This window comes from Budorcas taxicolor, chromosome 4 (genome assembly GCF_023091745.1).
Source record: "Budorcas taxicolor isolate Tak-1 chromosome 4, Takin1.1, whole genome shotgun sequence".
NCBI lineage: Eukaryota > Metazoa > Chordata > Mammalia > Artiodactyla > Bovidae > Budorcas > Budorcas taxicolor.
Window position 1 is genome coordinate 80,830,704 of NC_068913.1, and position 21,132 is coordinate 80,851,835.

General features: G+C 40.8%; 1 protein-coding gene across 1 annotated transcript in view; it reads left to right on the forward strand.

Annotated features, from left to right (window-relative positions):
- GLI3 (GLI family zinc finger 3) overlaps window positions 1-21,132 on the forward strand; it is a 312,258-nt gene that overhangs the window by 165,747 nt on the left and 125,379 nt on the right. The window contains exon 4 of the mRNA XM_052638613.1: window positions 4,743-4,848. Coding sequence (XP_052494573.1) covers window positions 4,743-4,848 — 106 coding nt within the window. The remainder of the gene's footprint in view (window positions 1-4,742; window positions 4,849-21,132) is intronic.

Genomic DNA, 21,132 nt, shown 5'->3' on the forward strand with positions numbered 1-21,132 from the left:
AAATATTGTTACTATGCATTTCAATTTAAACATGCGTCAAGCCAATTACATATTTATGGGGTTTAAAGACTCTTCCACTTGCACCTCGGATAATACGCACTTGGCAAATCTCCCTTTAGTCTAAGAGGCATTTGGTCCAATAGTCAAACCCCTCGCGAGTCTGTAATAAATCATCTTTGCAACCCAAAGCATGGACAGTTGACTGCTTCCCACTGCTCTGCAGACTCACCCCCACCTGGTAGAATTTTAATTCCTTCAGTAAAATTGATTCCCCCAGTTCTGCACATTATTCTCCCTGTCTTCCATTTAGCCCGTTAGTTTGCTGACAGCAGAGTACACAGCACTTAGCAGCTGGTTTGTGGAACCATCAGTCAGGAAATTGTATGATAAATAGGAGGGAGCCAGGTTTAGTGGCACTTCCTTCTGCTTCAGCAGTTTTCGCCTGACTTTGGAAAAGTCATCATGTGGTGTTTTGTCAAGGGCCAGAGCAGGAGATGGCTGCGGTGCGGTGACTTATTACACATCCTCTTGAGTTATGATGCTCCACAGCTGTGCTGCTCATGTGTAAATAATAAACTGGGAGGTGGATAATTATGGTGGCTGCTGGTGACACAGGCCTGTTTTCGTCCTGTGGGTTTTCTTGGACAGCTCCTTGGGCCTCTGATGGAGCATATTGCGATCTTCCACATAGAAACGACGAGATGCAAGAGACGCACTCCACGTTTGAGGATTTGCCAGCATCTTTTTTTTTTTTTTGAGAGAGATGTGTTAGGATTAATGTCATGTGATGCCACATATGTTAAAGGACATGCTTGTCCTGATTTTTATGCTTCGTCTCTACTGTTAAGCTGTGGTCAAGCGTGTCTTGAATTGGAAGAGAGCTGTTTCATTGCATTTACTCGAAAGCGGCTTAAGAGGTGTGATTTCCACTGATCACTGACATGAGGTGTAATTGTTTGCACAGACTCTATCAGTCCAGGAGAAGTTATTTTCAACTAAATCAAAAAGGAAACAAATAAGAATAAAAATGCTTCAACTAAAATCAGATGTCTTTGATCAAGTCAGATCATATTCATATTTTTTGGTTCTTTATTTAACCTAATTCCAGAATGCAGGATTCATAAATTTTCTCGTAACATAAATAAACACTTTGAGAAAACAATTCTGTAAGATGCATCACATACTTAGTCAGAATTAACTTTTAAACTCACAAAACATACACAACAGTGGGAAATAACTACTAAATGCCCCAATAATTACTAATTCGAATCCTAAATTCTTTCCTTTTAAATATTTTTGCAGTGCTTGATAATTTTCTCTCTCATTTTGAAAAGGAAGAGCGTGAGAGAGAGAAAGAGAAAGTGGGTTAAAATCCTGTTAAAATAATTTCGTAAAAATATAAAGATGACAGTGCCTTTTATATGTCCATAAGGGTCTTACAGTTTTCCCTGGGGGTGAAGATTTATACTGCTTGGGTAAATGCTTTTCATTTTATAGAATTGTGTGCCTGGTTTTCACCCCCGATGCATATAATCACTGCAACATAATTATAAATACTCATATAAAAGATAACGACTGTTACTTTTTGGATATATGAGGCATATTTTGAAGGTATAATACCTGCCCACATTTTGAGCTCTTGTGTGTATGAAAAAAGTCTGGCTTTGTGCAACTTCATAATTCATAGCTGCACCCACATAGAGAAAAGCAGATATAGTTAGCACCCACTTATCTAGTGGAGAGAATTTAATCACACAGCCAAGAACCAAGAAGTAAATAAGTGAAAATATCTTCCAGGTCTGACAGAATTGTCACAAAGTCCCTCAAAACACCATTTAAAATGATGCATAGGGAAAACTTGAGGAGGTCGGTCAGATGGTATGAATCCTTAATTTACAACAAGTTCTAGTAGGTTTATTTCTCCAGTTTCCAAGAATGGACGACTGTGTTAAGTTTGAAGTCTGCTGGAGGCAAGCCCATGAGCATCAGCAGTGACTGCTAACAGGAGGAGAGGAGAACCACGCCCGGGGCCTGTTGGCCATCCACCTAACCCCTGATGCACCAGACCCTGAACCGCAATGATTCATTTGGGATTGTTCAAAACTGAAGACCATGAAACATTCACTGAGTAGATTTCAGACTTTCAGATTCATGAAATAGATTACACCACTAAATTTTATGTTGTTTTAGGAAGAATACATCAGTTTCTTCCAGAAGAGTTAAATGAAATAGGATGTTTGGGCTCTGCAGGATTCCTGGTTTACTTGGGACATTTAAACTTAGTGCACCAACTAGGAAGATTTGTGTTACAAAACAAAGCAAAACAAAAGAAAACAATTCCAACATCCTTTTATAATGTCCTAAGTGATGTATTTAAAATATAACTATATATTTCAGATGCACTTTATAAACCGTATAGCGTTTGATCAGGCAGTCAGCATGTCCCTACTGAATTTTCAGCATCATTGTACATCATGATATCACAATGTCAATGATATGAGATAATACCAAGATGACTCCTTTCCTCCTTCAGTACCATTCCCTCCCCACCGCCCTTATCTTATAAGGAGCATGTACACTATGCAGTGAGTAATGCACATTTTCTGCACTGTAGAACGTCTTCTTCTGGGTTCTATACCTGGTGGAGTTCAGCTTTGGGCACCTCCATAGTGCTGTGAGGGCTGTGATGTTGTACGTTAATAGTATTTCTCTCTTATTTTATTCTCCTAATCATATTCTTAGATTCTCAAAGGAGGCCAGCAGGAGCAAAGTCTTAAAAAAAAAAAAAAACAGGAGGGGGAAGTAAAATATCATTTTTTTAAAAAAACAAAGGTTGTTATATTTACATTCTGAAAGATGCTTGTTGGAGAAAATTTGGACAAGAGAAATGTATAGGAAGGAAAGTGAAAACTACTTGAATTCAACAAGCACATGTATAATAGTCACCCCCAGGACTTAAGGAAACTCACAGTGGAGGATGCAATCATACCCTCGTCTATGTTTGACACACCCACTCCCCTGCCCCATGGGGAGGTTCTGTGTCACTTTTTCCAGCCATTCCTCAGGGCCTGTTCACAGGGTCTCATTTGGAATTGCTTTTACCGCCTACTACACTTCCCTGGTGGCTCAGAGCTTAAAGCGTCTGCCTGGAATGCAGGAGACATGGGTTTGATCCCTGGGTCGGGAAGATCCCCTGGAGAAGGAAATGGTAACCCACTCCAGTACTCTTGGTTGGAGAATCCCATGGAGGGAGGAGCCTGGTGGGCTACAGTCCATGGGGTCGCAGAGTCGGACACAACTGAGCGACTTCACTCACTCACTCAAACTGGGCAAAATCTTCAGACTTTTCAGAGGAGCTCATAGCCCTTCTGAGGCCTGTTTGGTGTACACATCAATTCTTGGGAGTGTTCTGGGCAACAATGGAGTGACAGCTACATGCAGGCTTCCAGGGCGACCACGTATGGAAGGTAACATTCACAACACGAGTTCTGGTGTATTTGCTGTTTTATCACCTCAGAGTTGTGAAGGCTCACCTCCTGATCTGGGACTTGTTTCTTTATTGCTTCTTGAAACTCAGGAAAAACTTTAGTAGGGGATTTTCCTCATGATAAAATCTGGTAAAGATATTTTCAGTTCTTTCAGTGAATCACTACTTAGAAAAAAAAAGTTTATTTTCAGATTTGTCAGAGATAATCAGGGCAAGTGGGAGCAGAAGAACTATTTTAAGTAAGCGTACACACAGAAACCTCAAAACAGTGATGACTGACCTGAGCCAGAGCAGGAGAGGAGGCCAAGGGAATGTTGGTCCAAGGGGAATGTTGGGGCTGCAGGAAAGGAACCCCAGTTTACTGCAAATGTCCCTCTGTCAGGCCATGTAACATCTCTGGCCAACCTATACATTTGCTGCCCTTGTGTTGGGATTCTGGAAGCCTGACCTAGGACAAGGAGGAGTGGGAGGGAGCATGCTTTTGAATTATTTAAGTGTGTGTGTGTGTTTGTGTGTGTGTGTGCCTACATGTGACATGGATTCTAGCAGGGACTTTTGAAAGAACTCCTTTCCTTACATGTGTGGGAGAGATGAAAACTAGTAGTGATATTATGTCTTTGTCTAAAATTCACGTCACAGGACTTCCCTGGTGGTTAAAACTCCAAGCTCCCAGTGCAGGGCGTGTGGGTTCGATCCCTGGTCAGGGAACTACAGTCCACATGCTGCAATTAAAAGGCCTGCATACCACAACTAAGTCCGGGCACAGCCAAATAAATAAATAAAATATTAAAATTCATATGACAGTGTCATTTTAAAAATAAAAAATGAGGCATTCCCTGGTGGCTGAGTGGTTAGGACTCTCCAAACTTTTCATTGCTGAGTGTCTGGATTCAGTCCCTCGTTGGGAAACTAACATCCCACAAGCCATGTGATGCGGCCAAAAAAATAAATGCAAATAAAGAAGTGTTTTGGCGTCTCTTCCTCTTGGCTTGGTGGAAGTCTCTCTTCCAGGCTAGGGGCACATGATGTGCCTCCTTCTTGCTCTCCTGTCTGGGTTCAGGTTGCATTCAGTGGCTCTACTGTCTCATGTGCTGGTATTATTTGCTTGGTCCTGAACTTTCAAGAATTCTCCCACAAGTTCTTCAGGTTAATTTCAGCATCAGTTGTGAAGACAGTGTGGCGACGTGGCTTCATGTGTGGGAATTCTGTTTCAAAGTGTTCTGTTTATACAGGTTGGACTTTCTTTCCTTTTCAGACCCTCCTCATCTCTTTCCTGCATTCCATCCTCCTGTACCAATTGATGCCAGACACCACGAGGGCCGTTACCATTATGATCCATCTCCGATCCCTCCGTTGCATGTGTAAGTATTACAACTTCGCCCATTAAAGAAACAGGACAAAATACTGGCTTTTACCATCTCAGGATTTTTGTTACCAACACAGCTACTGGGCTTGGGAGCTGTGATAGAAGTCTAAGATTTACTTTTGAAATACGGCAAGCCTATCTGTTCCTGGACTCACTGAAGCACATCTTGCTGCTTCCTGAAGAATGCCTGTCATACGAGGTGGCTGGCACGTATTTCCTATATATTTTTGCTGACGTGTGCTCTGTGGCCTCTAAATACTAAATTAAAAAGCGGAGGCCTAATGGAAGGTTCCCTCTCAGAATATGTATTTGGTCAAGAGTGAATTTGAAGTTTCTCATGCTCTGATTTCTGTTAATGGGAAAGCCCTGCTCCAGGGATCACAATGAGTCATAATGAAATTTTCATGGTAAATTTTCATAGCCCCTGTGGTGTCTACTCCAACAGTCACTTGATTGATGGGAATGTCACCCAAACAAAATGGCAAATGTGATCGAGCACATGGTTTACACAGAGATAAAAGGCAGGAATGAGGGTGATAACTAACACACATTAGAAAAGGAAGAAAAGACAGATATCATGTGATATTACTTATATGCAGAATCTAAAATAAAATGATATGAATGAACTTATTTACAAAACAGACTCTTAGACAGAGAAAACAAACTTATGGTTGCCAAAGGTGAGGGGAGATAAATTAGGACTTTTGGATTAACATATACATAGTACTGTATATAAAATAAATAAGCAACAAGGACCTACTGTATAGCACAGGGAACTCTGCCCAATATTCTGTAACAATCTAAATAGGAAAAGAATTTGAAAAAAAGTTGATATATGTGTAACTTTGCTATGCACCCGAATCTAATACAGTGTTGTTAATCAACTATTCTCTAATATAAAATAAATATTAAAAAAAGAAGAAGACAAGGTCCTGGAGATAAATGTGGTATCGCTCAGTTTGGAGGGAAAGAAGATCAGGTATTCAGGATAGCCTGCACCTAAGCTGAAATGACCTTATTTTGTAGTGTTGTCCAGAAAACTGATGTATACTGTAACAAGGGGAGTCAACCTTTGGGAGGGGCTGGCCCTTTGAATGGCCTCGATTTTACATTTAGTATGTCTAGTAATTACCCTTCATTCTGAGACAGTAAAGTTAGAAAGCCCAAAAAATACTTTGAAGAATAATGCTAGTTATTTGGATGGTAGATTGCATCTCCAAGGCTATTCGTTACAGCTGTGTAATTACATATACGTCAAAGAAAAATGAAGTTGTTTTAAAACAAGTCCTCCTCTGTGAACAGAATTAATTGATATTAACAGCCCTAACTATATGCCCAAGTACACATATAATATTTTACCCACAGTTTTTTGGATCCATCTCCCATTACTGAACTGTAATTTCAGAGCAGATTTGCCTGGAGGTAAGTCATAAATCTGTGCTCAGACTTCTATAAGCATTAAAGGAAAAGTGGATATTTAGAGAGAATGCAGAAACTTGTGACTTATTCTTTGACGTTTCATTGGAACACGAGTATTTTCAGGGTTCTAAAGCCTGCTAAAAATACATTCAGATAAAACCAACAGGCCCATTTAAAGCTCCCTATACAAAGGGAAGAAAACTCCAAATTCAGGCTGAAATCTGCCATGGAATTCATCCTGCTCTCCCAAAGTTTTGCAGTACCGATGGGACCCAAGCTTCTCAGATGAGGATGTGCTTTATGGTACAGAACCAGCAAGGGCCCACCGAACCTGGGAGATGCACAGGACTGATTTCACCCAGATTCAAGTCTCTGCAGTGATGAAGTAATTTGGATCAGATTTTCTATAGAATTTCAGAGTACTTCACTCTTTCAAAACTCATCTTATAGAGAATTTCAAAAAATGAATTCATATGATAGAATGAGAGTTTCCCTGGTGGCTTAGAGCTAAAGAATCTGTCTACCAATGCAGGAGACTTGGGTTCGATCCCTGGATTGGGAGGATGCCCTGGAGAAGGAAATAGCAACTCACTCCAGTGTTCTTGCTTGGGAACTCCCATGGACAGAGGAGCCTGGTGGGCTACAGTCTGTGGTGTTGCGAGGAGTCTGACACGACTTAGCCACTAAACAACAAGATGAGAAAATGAACTAGTTCCTCTGGGTTCATTATAGTTTGCCTTGTAGTTAAATTCAAATGTGAATTTGTCAATTAAAACCCCAAGTCTTGGTTCTTTGGCAGAATTGTAATAGCAAGCCCTTGTATAGACCACTGTTCTAGGTCGTGATTGCTGTATCTAAAGAATTTGCTTGCTAGTGATAAAACGGGGCTTCCCTGGTGGCTCAGATGGTAAAGCGTCTGCCTGCAGTGTGGGTTCGATCCCTGGGTTGGGAAGATCCCCTGGAGAGGGAAATGGCAACCCACTCCAGTATTCTTGCCTGGAAAATTCTGTGGACTGAGGAGCCTGGTAGGCTACAGTCCATGGGGTCGCAAAGAGTCAGACATGACTGAGTGACTTCACTTTCACTTAGAGATAAAAACACCATGGGATAAGACAGGTCAAGTTTGGAGAATTCCAGGGAAGAGGGTTGCATTTCCTATATGACTGCTGAGCTGGGATTTTTGTAGATTTTAGTATTGTTGACCCGTTGTATCTTTGGGGGGTTCTACATTCGAGGATTCAACCAACCTTGGATTAGAAATATTGGAGAAGCAAACCCCAGAAAGTTCCAAAAAGCAACACTTGAATTTCCAGCACACTGACAACTATTGACGTAGCATTTCCATTGTATTGGGTCCTATAATTAATCCAGAGATGATTGAAGTTTCCAGGAAGACTTGCATAGGTTATATGCAAACACTGTGCCTTTTTATGTAAAGGATTTGAAGATCCCTGGATTTTAGTATCTGTGATAGTCCTGGAACCCTTCAGATACTGAGAGATGATTATACTTCCTGCTTTTTCAGCCAACTTTAGGATCATTTAGCAGCAATTGACTAAATTGTTCTCTAGCTGTCTAAGTGTTTAGTAACCCAAGATTCATCCTATAAAGCTGGTAGATAATCCTGAAGCTCCAAAGAGAAGCTCTGGAAGGTGCTGGGAAGATGTCATTGTCTCCTGGGACTGCTGGGCATTGCAGAGTCCTGGATGGAGACACTGAACTTATGAAGTAGTCTCTGGGAAGCTGGGGGTAGTCTCATCTCTCTGCTTTTATAACATGACATTTTCCCTGCATTACGCTCAATGGTCTTCCCTCCCTGCATGGCAAACTCCTGCTTAAACTCCTTATCCTCAAGGCCTAACTCATTCTCTCTCCTCTTTTTTTTTTTTTTCCTATTTTTTGGCCAAGCAGCATGTGATCTTAGTTTCCTGACCAGAGAGTGAGTCTGCACCCTTGCAATGGAAGCGCAGAGTCTTAACTACTGAACCTGCAGGGAAATCCCTCAAGGCCTATTTCAGATATCACCTTTGCGGGCAGTCTCAAAGGTTGTTCCTAGAGGCTGTTCCTTAAGCACCTTGTGTGCCTTTATTGCAGACGAATATTCTTGTCTGATCAGTCATTGCTTAGTGGTCCCCGTACCTGGTATATTTGCAGGCAGTCACTTGTTCAGGTGCCTAGTTTAATATGCTCCATAGACCTCCAAAGGGTCCAGTCTGTAAACAGTGGACTAGCAGTCAGAGAGCTTGAATTGTGCTCTTGCTTTGCGCTTGTTGGTGCTGGGAATTGGCAACCTACAATTTCCATATATTAGTTCCATTCCATGAAAATGAAGTTACCTGCCTTACCCGACTCTCCAAATTGCAAATCGAAGAGTTCAATGAAATCATGTTCTTGTGAGCACCCTTGAAAGCAGGATGCTGTAAGCAAATACAGAGAGTTCGCATCCAGACCATTGGGGGCCTGACAAACACTCAGAGATTCTATTCTGGCCTGGCTCAATCCTGAATCCCTGGGATGCTTTGGCACCTTCTTAGATGCAAATGTAGATATGCCTGTGACGGATCATTTTAGGGGTGGAGGGTAATGTAGGTGAATATGACTTGGTTACTGAAATCTTCAAAGCACATCTTTGCTTAGAGGATAACCTGGAAAAGTAAAGTGATTTTATCTAGAAGTTGAATTCCAAAATGCTTGCTTTATAATTAGCTTCTAGACAATGAAATAAAGTGAGCTTACTGATTTTTTGAATAAATATTTTTAATTATAAGTAGACAAAATTGGGGAATAGTCTCACTGTTTCACACACATGATTGTTCTGGTGCCAGTGTAATGAATTAAATGGTAAGTCTCTTGGAAACAGGACGTGTGTTGATGATGGAAATGCCAACAGATCTCTGTTTAGAAGGATGGCAGGCACTGCGATAATTATGCTATCATATCCTATCATTAATGATTCTATTGAAAGAGGTTTATAAATTGCTCTTCTTTTTAGATAAACCACCCTATATTAAGGCATCAACGATATGGCGCAGAATTAAATTAAAATCTCATAAAATGAAATATGCTCTGTATTAGCTGTTTGACACTTAATTTGCCTCTGAATGAGTAGAGGAAATCACAAATTAACCTGCCTTTGTTTTTCCAACCATGGCTTATTAGGTGTTAGAACAACTGCAATTACAGCCTAATAATAACCACCAAGCCTTATAAATATGTACGGAAATACGTCAGTTTGTGTTAAAGAACCCAGTTTGTTAAGTGGAATGCCTTTCTTTAGCTTACACAATTTACTCTCACAGAGTTTATGGTTAGGCAGTGTAGACAGAGTATAGAAACTTAAATTGTTCCAAATACAGTTCTCAAAATAATGTTATAATTTATAGTGTTTTCTTTCTTAACTTAAAAATCATGAATTTCAGTTCAGGATTTTAAAGTGAGATATGAAATGTTAGTGTCGTCTTTCCCTGAGTTGTCATGTGAAGATTGTCATAGAAAATGTATAATTCCTACATTATGTTTATTTAATTCAAGCAGTTTGAAAATTAAAAAACACTGGATATGGGGCATGTCTGGTTTTCTTCTGAAAGTTATTCTTCACTGAATTCACCAGAACTTACATTCAATAGATAATTGGAGCATCTTGTTCTCTCTCAAATCGATTGTTTTGACCACAGAGTTCATGTTTTATTAAGCCATGGAGAAAAGAGTACAATGTTTTACAAAAATACTAATGAGTATATTTTATATGTTGCTGAGATCATTGGGAGCGTAAATAACAGCACCTGGAATCTGTAGCCACATAGTGCTGGCGGGAATTACATGTGGCTGTTTCTTGGTCTTGGCCTTATCTCTGTTTCCTGCTCCGCACTGTCTCCATCAGGGCTGTGGGTTGCACAACTCCAGGAGGTATTGTTGTAGCCTATGGGGATGGATGATGTTCTCTAGGCTAACGATTACTACTTATTTTAAAATCCCACTTGGAAATTTAAACGATTGGGATATTGCATCCCTCTGCCCTAGAAACAGTTGTTTCGAGTGACTGCTTTCACTTGCATTTTGAGTGTATGCTTGTTTTCTTGGCTTTACTGTTAGAGCACATTTTAGCATGGGCTTACTTTTGAAAGCTGCTGCTGCTGCGAAGTCACTTCAGTCGTGTCTGACTCTGTGCGACCCCCATAGATGGCAGCCCACCAGGCTTCCCTGTCCCTGGGATTCCATTTCCTTCTCTAGTGCATGAGAGTGAAAAGTGAAAGTGAAGTCGCTCAGTCGTGTCCGACCCTTAGCGACTCCATGGACTGCAACATTCCAGGCTCCTCCATCCATGGGATTTTCCAGGCAAGAGTCCTGGAGTGGGATGCCATCAGACAGGGTGTGTTGATAGAAACCCAAATCATAAAGTTTTAATTCCACGTTCATTCTGGATTTTCGCTTGAGAAAAAAATATTGATCTCTTACATAGAGTTATTTTGAGCCAAAGTTTTCTCATTTACGGACCAGTATGAATTGAATTTTGGATGGTCCGTCTGCTTCTTGCTGAGCTCGGCAATTTATTTTTTTCAAAGCAGAATCAGCCTCAGTTACTAATTCATGACAGTAACTAGAGCCCCACAGATCTTGCCACTGGAGCTGAGAGCTATCCTTGTCGTGCGCTATGAATGCGCGCAGCACGGCACCCTAAGCCAGTGCTCTGACAGGCTGTCGCATTTCACCATCCACTTTACTGATTCATTTTAGAAAATCAGCTTCATCTTTTCTCTCCTGGGGGAAATGAGCACTCATGTTCTCTTCGACACAGCAGCTCTTTTTTTTTTTTTTCCTCTCTTAGTTGAGTCAATGTGCCTCTTTCTAAGACTGCCTAACTCCCTGGAATTATTCCACCTAAGTAAGAAGAGCTGTTCCTCCCTCCAAAAGTGGTCCACTTCCTGGTACCTGGAGAGAGGACAGTACATGGTAGATCATTAACATTAGCTGGGAAAGAGAGGGCTTTGAAAATAAGTAAGGCTTCCCTCAACCCTTTTAGAGTTAGAGCTAGGAGATGAGTAGCAAGTTTGGAGTCTGAATAAATACATTTCTTTCCAGACAAAGAAATCTCTAAGAAAAGATAGATCATTATGGTAAAAGCTTAGAGAAAGAAAGAGGCAGTGGATGACCAGAACTACTGCACAGTTCCTCTCTGTCCTCTCCTCCCCCCCTCCCTAGATTCAGCACCAGTGTGAGCTAGCTACTCTGCCTAGTGGAGCTCCTCTAATAACTATTCAGAAGCAGCCTTCAGTCTAGCCGTCTACTTAAACTTTGTGATGGGCTCCTAATGTATAATAGTGATTGCATTCTTTTCAGTCCCAGGAAAGTCTCCAGTAAGATGCAGAGACTGAGCAAGACTTTGTGTTTGGGGGCATAACTGGCTTGGAATATTTTAATAGTGCAATTAAAAATCAAGAAAGGCAAGTCCTTTCTCCCCTCCTGTGTTTGTGCTCTACCTTAAACATTATTAAGAAGACTGATAAAGTGTGATGACATCTCAGATTTCAGGCCTGCTTCATTTTACTATGCTTCTCTTTATGGTGCTTGCAGATATTTAACTTTTTACAGATGGAGGGTTTGTGGTAACTGTGTTTTGAGCAAGTCTATGGGCACATCTTTTCAACAGCATTTGCTCACTGAGAGTTAGCATTTTTTTACAAAATATTTTTAATGAAATATTTTTAAATTTAATGAATATATAATAAAATATTTTAATGAAAAAACACTGACTTTTTTTAAACATAAAGCTGTTACACACTTAATAGACTAAAGTATAGGGTGAACATAACTTTTATATGCACTTCTACGTGGGTGCTCAGTCATGTCTGACTCTGACCCCATGGACTTTAACCCACCAGGCTCCTCTGTCCATGGAATTTCCCAGGCAAGAGTACTGGAGTGGGTTGCCATTTCTGTTCCAGGGGATCTTCCCGATCCGGGGATTGAACTCATGTCTCCTGCATCTCCTGCAATGGCAGGCAGATTCCTTACCGCTGCACCACCTGGGAAGCCTTTATATGCATTGGGAAATCAAAATATTCATGTGATGCACTTTATTGTGATATTTGCTTTATTATAGTGGTCTGGAATTGAACCCCCAATATCTTGCAGGTAGGCCTATGTGTCAACTACTGTAGCTAACACTTTGTACACTTTGTAACACTCACTTCTACCCTAAGAAAAGAAAATGAACTAGGTTATAACCACATGTCTTACAGGTAAAGACCATCTGTGTATGTCTTTGAATTTGCTAGGCTGACTCCGTGCCTTTACAGAGTGACTTCTGGATAGTTATTGCTTTCCATGATGAAAATGGATTGTCCTTTTTTAGGCCAGTACAGGATGACTGCCATCCTCTTTGTTTTTATTTTTTTACTTTGGTGGAGTGTGTCATCTCCTGCCAACAAAATTAGCACACTTAGGACTCAAAAGAACACAGTGACTACTGAAGATGGTGTGAATATAAATGCCTATTGCAGTGTCAGATGTTGTTCACCACCAAACACATCATGTGTGCATGCTAAGTCACTTCAGTTGTGTCCGACTCTTTGTGACCCTATGGACTGTAGCCTGCCAGGCTCCTCTGTCCATGGGATTCTTCAGACAAGAATACTGGAGTGGGTTGCTATGCCCTCCTCCAGGAGATCTTCCCGACCCATGGGATTGAACCCATGTCTCTTAAGTTTCCTGCATTGGCAGGCAGGTTCTTTACCACTAGCGCTACCTGGGAAGCCTAAATATATCGCCTGACATCAAATCAGTTCCTAGTTAAAGGTCCGAAGTCACCTTATGTGACTGAGTACCATTTAACTTCAATAGCTGCCTTCCCAGACCTCTCACGTGGAAATAAAATTAATGAAATTAGCAATCTTTAATTGATAATATAATATGGGATACCAAAATTCCAAATATAAGGGTAAAAAAAGAAATGACTCAGCCATTCACAATAAAAAATATAGATATAATAATGGCCATGACTATAAAATGACATTTTTCAGTACTTACTGTGAGCATAGTTTTAGAGACTTTACAAAACTATCTCATATAATAGAATAGCCAGCCCTATGATGCAGTCATTATCAATAGCCTCTTTTCCAAGATATGGAAACCTTGACATAGAGAAGTTAATGATCGTGGTTATTTAAACCTAGACATCAGACACCACATTCCTAGCACTTGACTTTCATCCTCTCCTCATGAAAAAGAACGCTGGAGCCTTTGCTGCTACAGTTTATTTATATGTATGTGTGTGTGTGCATACTAAGTCGCTTCAGCTGTGTCCCACTCTTTACGACCCTGTGAACTATAGCCTGCCAGACTCTTCTGTTCATGGGATTCTCCAGGCAAGAATACTGGAGTGGGTTGTCATGCCCTCCTCCAGGGGATCTTCCCACCCCAGGCATCTACCCTGTATCTGCATTGGCAGGCAGATTCTTCACCACTAATGCCACTTGGGAAGCCTATTTATATATATGAGGAGCCTGGCAGACTATAGTCCATGGAGTCATACAAGAGTCAGACATGACTTAGTGGCCAAACAACAACAATAATAATTATATATATATATATAGAAATTTTGAATGTCACAGACTGTCATTGTCTTCTGCCAAATTCTAAGTTAATAATATGAGAGTAATGAGAAAAGCTAGTAAAACCTTTATCTGTAGCTGCCAGCTCCCCCCCCCCCCCCCCCCACAATTAGATATACATCAAGGTTTGCTACTGTAGAACTTGTGATGCCTAACATCTGGACATTGATATAAATAGCTGCATGGAATGTTTGGTGAATTGTAACTCATCACTTGGTAGAACTGTTGAAAAATACTTAATAGTGGCATTTGAGAGGACCATAAGAAACCATGGATAAATAATGATCAATGATTACAACTGTATACTCTATAAAATGTAAGCCATATTGGATGAGATTGCAACATGTATCTGCCTGGAACCTTCTTCCCTTAGGTGTCCATGGCTTGCTCCCTTGCTTCATGCATTTCCCTGCACAGACATCTCCTTATCAGAGAGGTCTTTGGTTAAGAACCATCTAATGACTAGGGATTGCCAAACTATGGCCTGTGAACTATCCAGCCAGGGCCTGTTTTTGTAAATAAAGTTTTATTGGAATCCAGTGACTGTCACTTGTTTACTATTGTCTATTCTATGACAGCTTTAGCAATCAAGGGCAGTGTTGAGTAGCTGAGATAATTAACAAATCCTATAACACAAAGTTTGCCAAGACCTGATCTAAATTAACACATTCTTTCTAACCTCACTATCCTCTTTCTCTGCTTTATTTTTCTTTCTTTCTTTTCAGTTGGGGTATAGTTGCTTTACAGTGTTGTGTTAGTTTCTGCTGTAAAAAACATGAATTATCTATATGTATACATATATGCCCTCCCTCGTGAGCTTCCCTCCCACCCCCTTACCTCCATCCCATCCATCTAGGTCATGTCATTCTCCTGTTTTAAACTTCTAGGCTACTTTTCATTGCTATTCCCAACATTTCTCACTGTATATCATATCAGTTCAAAAAAAGAAAATGTCTTATTGTTTGGTTATCATTTCTCATGATCAACTAAATAACTGTAAGTTCAGTTCAGTTCAGTCGCTCAGTTGTGTCCGACTCTTTGCGACCCCATGAGTCGCAGCACGCCAGGCCTCCCTGTTCATCACCATCTCCCGGAGTTCACTCAGACTCACGTCCATCGAGTCCGTGATGCCATCCAGCCATCTCGTCCTCGGTCGTCCCCTTCTCCTCCTGCCCCCAATCCCTCCAAGCATCATAGTTTTTCCCAATGAGTCAGCTCTTCGCATGAGGTGGCCAAAGTACTGGAGTTTCAGCTTTAGCATCATTCCTTCCAAAGAAATCCCAGGGTTGATCTCCTTCAGAATGGACTGGTTGGATCTCCTTGCAGTCCAAGGGACTCTCAAGAGTCTTCTCCAACACCACAGTTCAAAAGCATCAATTCTTCGGCGCTCAGCCTTCTTCACAGTCCAACTCTCGCATCCATACATGACCACTGGAAAAACCATAGCCTTGACTAGATGGACCTTAGTCGGCAAAGTAATGTCTCTGCTTTTGAATATGCTCTCTAGGTTGGTCATAACTTTTCTTCCAAGGAATAAGCGTCTTTTAATTTCATGGCTGCAGTCACTATCTGCAGTGATTCTGGAGCCCCCAAATATAAGGTCTGACACTGTTTCCACTGTTTCCCCATCTATTTCCCATAAAGTGATGGGACCGGATGCCATGATCTTTATAACTGTAAAGCCTGCCTCATTTTCAAGCACCACCTTAGACCATCTACATCCACAGTTCCTAGTCTAAGTATGAAAATATAGGTGAGTTTCAATTCCTAAACTTGAAAAATTTTAATGAGCTGGCAGATGAACCCCCATACACTTTACTTTGCATTAAGAAATGAACACAAAACAAAGACAAGGTACTCTAAAGGCATATGACTTTTTTCTGTTTTGCAATATTCCTTTTTAAAAAAAAATGAAGCAGTTGTTAATTTTTACTGTATAGCAGAGTGATGCAGTTATACATATTAGTTCAGTTCAGTTCAGTTCAGTCGCTCAGTTGTGTCTGACTCTTTGCAACCCCATGAACCGCAGCACACCAGGCTTCTCTGTCCATCACCAACTCCCAGAGCCTACTGAAACTCATGTCCATTGTGTCGGTGATGCCATCCAACCATCTCATCCTCTGTCATCCCCTTTTCCTCCTGCCTTCAATCTTTCCCAGCATCAGGGTCTTTTCCAAGGAGTCAGTTCTTCACATTAGGTGGCCAAAGTATTGGAGTTTCAGCTTCAGCATCAGTCCTTCCAATGAATATTCAGGACTGATTTCCTTAGGATGGACTGGTTGGATCTCCTTGCAGTCCAAGGGACTCTCAAGAGTCTTCTCCAACACCACAGTTCAAAAGCATCAATTCAGTGCTCAGCTTTCTTTATAGTCCAACTTTCACATTCATACATGACTACTGGAAAAACCATAGCTTTGACTAGATGGACCTTTGTTGGCAGAGTAATGTCTCTGCTTCTTAATATGCTGTCTAGGTTGGTCATAGCTTATATGCATGCATTCTTTTTCCTATTGTTTTCCATTATGGTTTATCACAGAATATTGAATCCTTTTTATCCATTCTATATATAATAGTTTTGTTTTGCTATATTTCTAATGACTGAAATATTGAAGTTGGTCATTGGTTACAGAGAAAGCAGGCCCTAATTGTAGTGCATATTCACAGAGTGAGTGCCAGCTTCTTGGATAAATTCCTGTGTTCTTTGTGCTGTGCTCAGCAGTCCGGCCCTGAGCAGATATTGACTGAAGGTATTCACTGCCACTGAACCAGAAGTGGCCAGCTCTATAGAGCCTGCTGTTCAGCCTGTTGCAGGGGCCTGGGGGGTACTGGACTGTAACAGACTTTTTTCTTTGAGTACAATGCTCCCACTCATGTTAAGCTTGGCTTCAAAGAAAACAGAAATTTACTGCCATCGTTGTATTTATTTTTCAAAGTTTGTGGTAGAGAAAATTGAACTTTCACAGAATTTGTCCCAATGGGAAGGCACTTTCTGGTTAGTTTTTAGGGTGATGAATACCACCCAAAATCCAAGCTGCCTGCAGCTCTTCCTCCGTGGTCATCTGTCCTTCACTTAGGTAACTGAACCCGCTTTTTCCACCTAAACAAAGACATGCCATTTCCTATAGCTGCTCAGCAGGCTGAGTTTTATTTCAGACCCTTCCTCAGAAGAACAAAGGCCAGAGACACAGGGCTGCCTGTCACTCATTTCTTTTTGTTATTGTTGCATCCCCACCCCTGCCCCCAGCAAAATTCATGCATCAAAAAAAAAAAAAAAAAAATATATATATATATATATATATATATATATATATATATATATATAGTATTCACAGATTTGTTTCCAGGAACCTGCTTGCAAACTTTTTGAATCCCGAGTGACAAATTAGCTAGACTTTTGCATTTTTGATGATCCGAGTCAACTAAGCATACAAAAGGAAAGAGCAAGAAAAAGGTCTGTCTTCAAACTCATTCTCTGAGTCCTAGGGTAGTGATATGTTTGCAGAACATATATTAGATAACTATATTGAAAAGAAATTTGAAAAACGATATGGACCACTTTTTTTTTAGTTCCGATGTAATCTTTGTAAGAGGCATGTGAGAACAGTAACGGACATCACTACTTTGAAGTTGGGGAAAATGGACCAGTTAAATGACTTATTGGTCCCATGTTTACCTCCTGCGCTAACCTAGCTGAACTGGTGGTAACTGCGTCAATGTTTATTACTCTGGAGTTAAAACTGCAAGTGTCGTGCGAAAGATGTACCCACACCTGGCGCCTGTCTCTCCTTTCCTATTGTCTCTCGCTCTCTCCTCACACAGGCTAGCAAAAGGAATGCAGAAATGTAAGGAGTGGCAGAAGCTGCCTTAGGTCAGGAGAGTAGAGTCTCTCAGAATGCTTGGAGAATTGACTTCAAGATCCCCTCAGGTACCAAAATCCAAGGATGCTCAAATCCCTTATATAAAATGACATGGTATTTGCATATAACCTATGCACATCCTTCCATAAACTTCAAATCATCTCTAGATTACTTACAATACCTAATGCAATGTAAATTTTACATAAAAAATAGTTGCCAAAGTATTGCAACTTCCAAGTTTTGCTTTTTTGAACGTTGGGGAATTTTTTCCCCAGAATATTTTCTCCACATGGTTGGTTGAACCCACAGTAGTAAAACATTTCCAGTAAAGAAAAAAAGAAAGATCTCTAACCTAAAGCTATAGATTTTCTTCTAACCTACAGCCATTAATATTCTGATATGAAACATCCCACATATTTATAAGTTATAGATATTTACAACATTTTTATCCAATTGCAAAGAGATTACAATTTCATTAAAAATTCTCCATTGGGACTGTTATAGGGAGTAGAAGCTTAGCTTCCATCTAAAAATAAAAATGAGTTTGTTAATATCAGGATGAATGGTATATAGAGTGGCGATTGAAGGTGATCTTGTAGAAGTTCACCTGTGAGAGTCCCTCAGTGACAGTTGCTAGTGGGTACTTGTGAATAGTTCCTAAGGAACCTGATCCCCCTTAGACCTCAGTTATCCCTAACTAGTAAGAGCTTCTGCCTAAGGGAATTCCATGAAATGAACTCAGTGCATTAAGCAATACCCAGAGCCTGACAAGGTTCATGTGTATCTTCTACTATCTAGAATATGTTAAAAACTTACCAGAGAATCACTGTCTTCTAAATACATTCAAATGGTATCCAAATATTGTGAAGTCCATCGGAAGTGAACAGTGTCTTTATTATGTGAAGTGAGAAAAGAGATGCATTGGCAGTTAAATGATCAGCCTCATTTGCTACACAGATTGCTAAACCCTGTTGCTGAAATAAGATTTACATCTTTAAGATAGGGTCCAGAGAAAGCTTCTCCAGCTTCCTAAAATGCTTCTTGCCTCTATTCAAAGTGATCTCTAACTCTGCCACAGAACAAAGTCTCCATCTTCCTAGCATGCGTTGTTTTCAACATAAACTATGCACACCTGTGAAATTTTTTAGAAACAGATTTGAAGGTTAAATGAAGAACGAAGGCAATCAGACTTCTAAAGAGGTCTCTGACTTTCAAAAGGTTTTTTCCCTACCGTATTCAACTGGAATATAACACATGAAAATAGGATTATATTAGATGGTGTTATTATTTATGTTACCTAGCATTTTGGGTTTCTTTATTTAACATAAGCATTTTCTTTTATATATTGTCATTATTTAACTATACACACAGATATATATATATACACTCACATACATACACATGCACACACACTATACACACACACATAAATACATGCACATACTTACAAACATATACACACGTATATTCACACATTGTGTGTGTATTTATGGAGCTTCTCAAATGGTGCTAGTGGTAAAGAACCCACCTGGCAATGCAGGAGACATAAGAGACGTGGGTTCGATCCCTGGGTCAGGAAGATCTCCTGGAGCAGGGATGGCAACCACACAGAGGAGCCTGGTGTGCTACAGTCCATAGGGTTGCAAGAGTTGGATGCAAGTGAAGATACCTAGCACACATGCATGCCTGTATATTTACATGCTCACATAAATATATAAGCACACACATACTCACATACATATATATACACCCTGCATATATATTTACACACTCACATACATACACATATATATAACACTCATAGACATTTATAAAATAAGCACACATAACCGACATACACACATATATATACTCACATTCATATATGTATGCACACACTACACATATATATATTTATACCCTCACATACATATATAAACACACATATACTCACATATGTACACACACATATATACTCCTATACATATACTATATATATACACACACACACATATATGAATACACACACATAATCATATAAACATACACAGTATATATATTTGCGCACTTCTATACATATATAGGGAGAAGGCAATGGCACCCCCCTCCAGTACTCTTGCCTGGAAAGTCCCATGGACGGAGGAGCCTGGTGGGCTGCAGTCCGTGTGGGGTCGCTAAGAGTCAGACGCGACTGAGCGAATTCACTTTCACTCTTCACTTTCATGCACTGGAGAAGGAAATGGCAACCCACTCCAGTGTTCTAGCCTGGAGAAGCCCAGGGACGGGGGAGCCTGGTGGGCTGCCCTCTGTGGGGTCGCACAGAGTCGGACACGAATGAAGCGACTTAGCAGCAGCAGCAGCAGTACATATATAGGGCTTCCCTCGTGGCTCATCTGGTAAAGAATCTGCCTGTAAGAGCCGGACATGACTGAGTGACTTCACTTTCACTTTTCACTTTCATGCATTGGAGAAGGAAATGGTAATCCACTCCAGTGTTCTTGCCTGGAGAATCCCAGGGACGGGGGAGTCTGGTGGGCTGCCGTCTATGGGGTCGCATAGAGTAGGACATGACTGAAGCGACTTAGCAGCAACAGCAGCAATGTGGAAGATCTGGGTTCGATCCCTAGGTTGAGAAGATGCCCTGGAGAAAGAAAAGGCTACCCACTCTAGTATTCTGGCCTGGAGAATTCCATGGACTGTATAGTCCATGGGGTTGCAAAGAGTTGGACACGACTGAGCGACTTTCACTTTCATTTACACATATATAAGCACACACACAATGGTGTTCACATCTATCCATTTTCCTTGTGCTCACCTCAGCCTGTTCTGGAGCTGAGTGGATAAAAGATTGTGTGATCTCAATGTAAGCAGTCAAGAGAAGAAAAGGAAAGTCAGCCTAAAGTATTTTAATCTCACTTTAATGATCAAAATCTAGTCACTCCCACTTTGGATTCCAGGACTGCTGAGATACAAATAGTTCCCAGATGGAGGGAAGAAGGGTCCAATTAGAAAGTTTGCTGGACATCAAGAAATTAGGGGGTGGGGGTGAAAGCGGAGGCACAAAAAGGCTGCCCTGAGCTCTACAGAGGGACTGCTCCAAGTCAGCAGCCTGATGTCACATGCTATTGGTGACGGTTTTCAAAGTGAAAGTCCTTGAGCCCTTCATGAACCTCTCTTCATCTCTGGAGTGTGGAAAGCCGACTGTGTGGCTCCGAGGTGGCAGGTCATACACTTATGAGGGTCTTCCTGTGACCTGAAGCACAATTAGAAACTACACCGCACCATTTTCAGTGGGTTGACTTCCCCACTTCCATTTTCCGCTGCCCCCCCGCCCCCCCCCCCCGCCCATCACCACCATTTTTGGACACAGACAAATGTAGGACTATTGAGTTATTCTGATTATGGTTGCTTGTT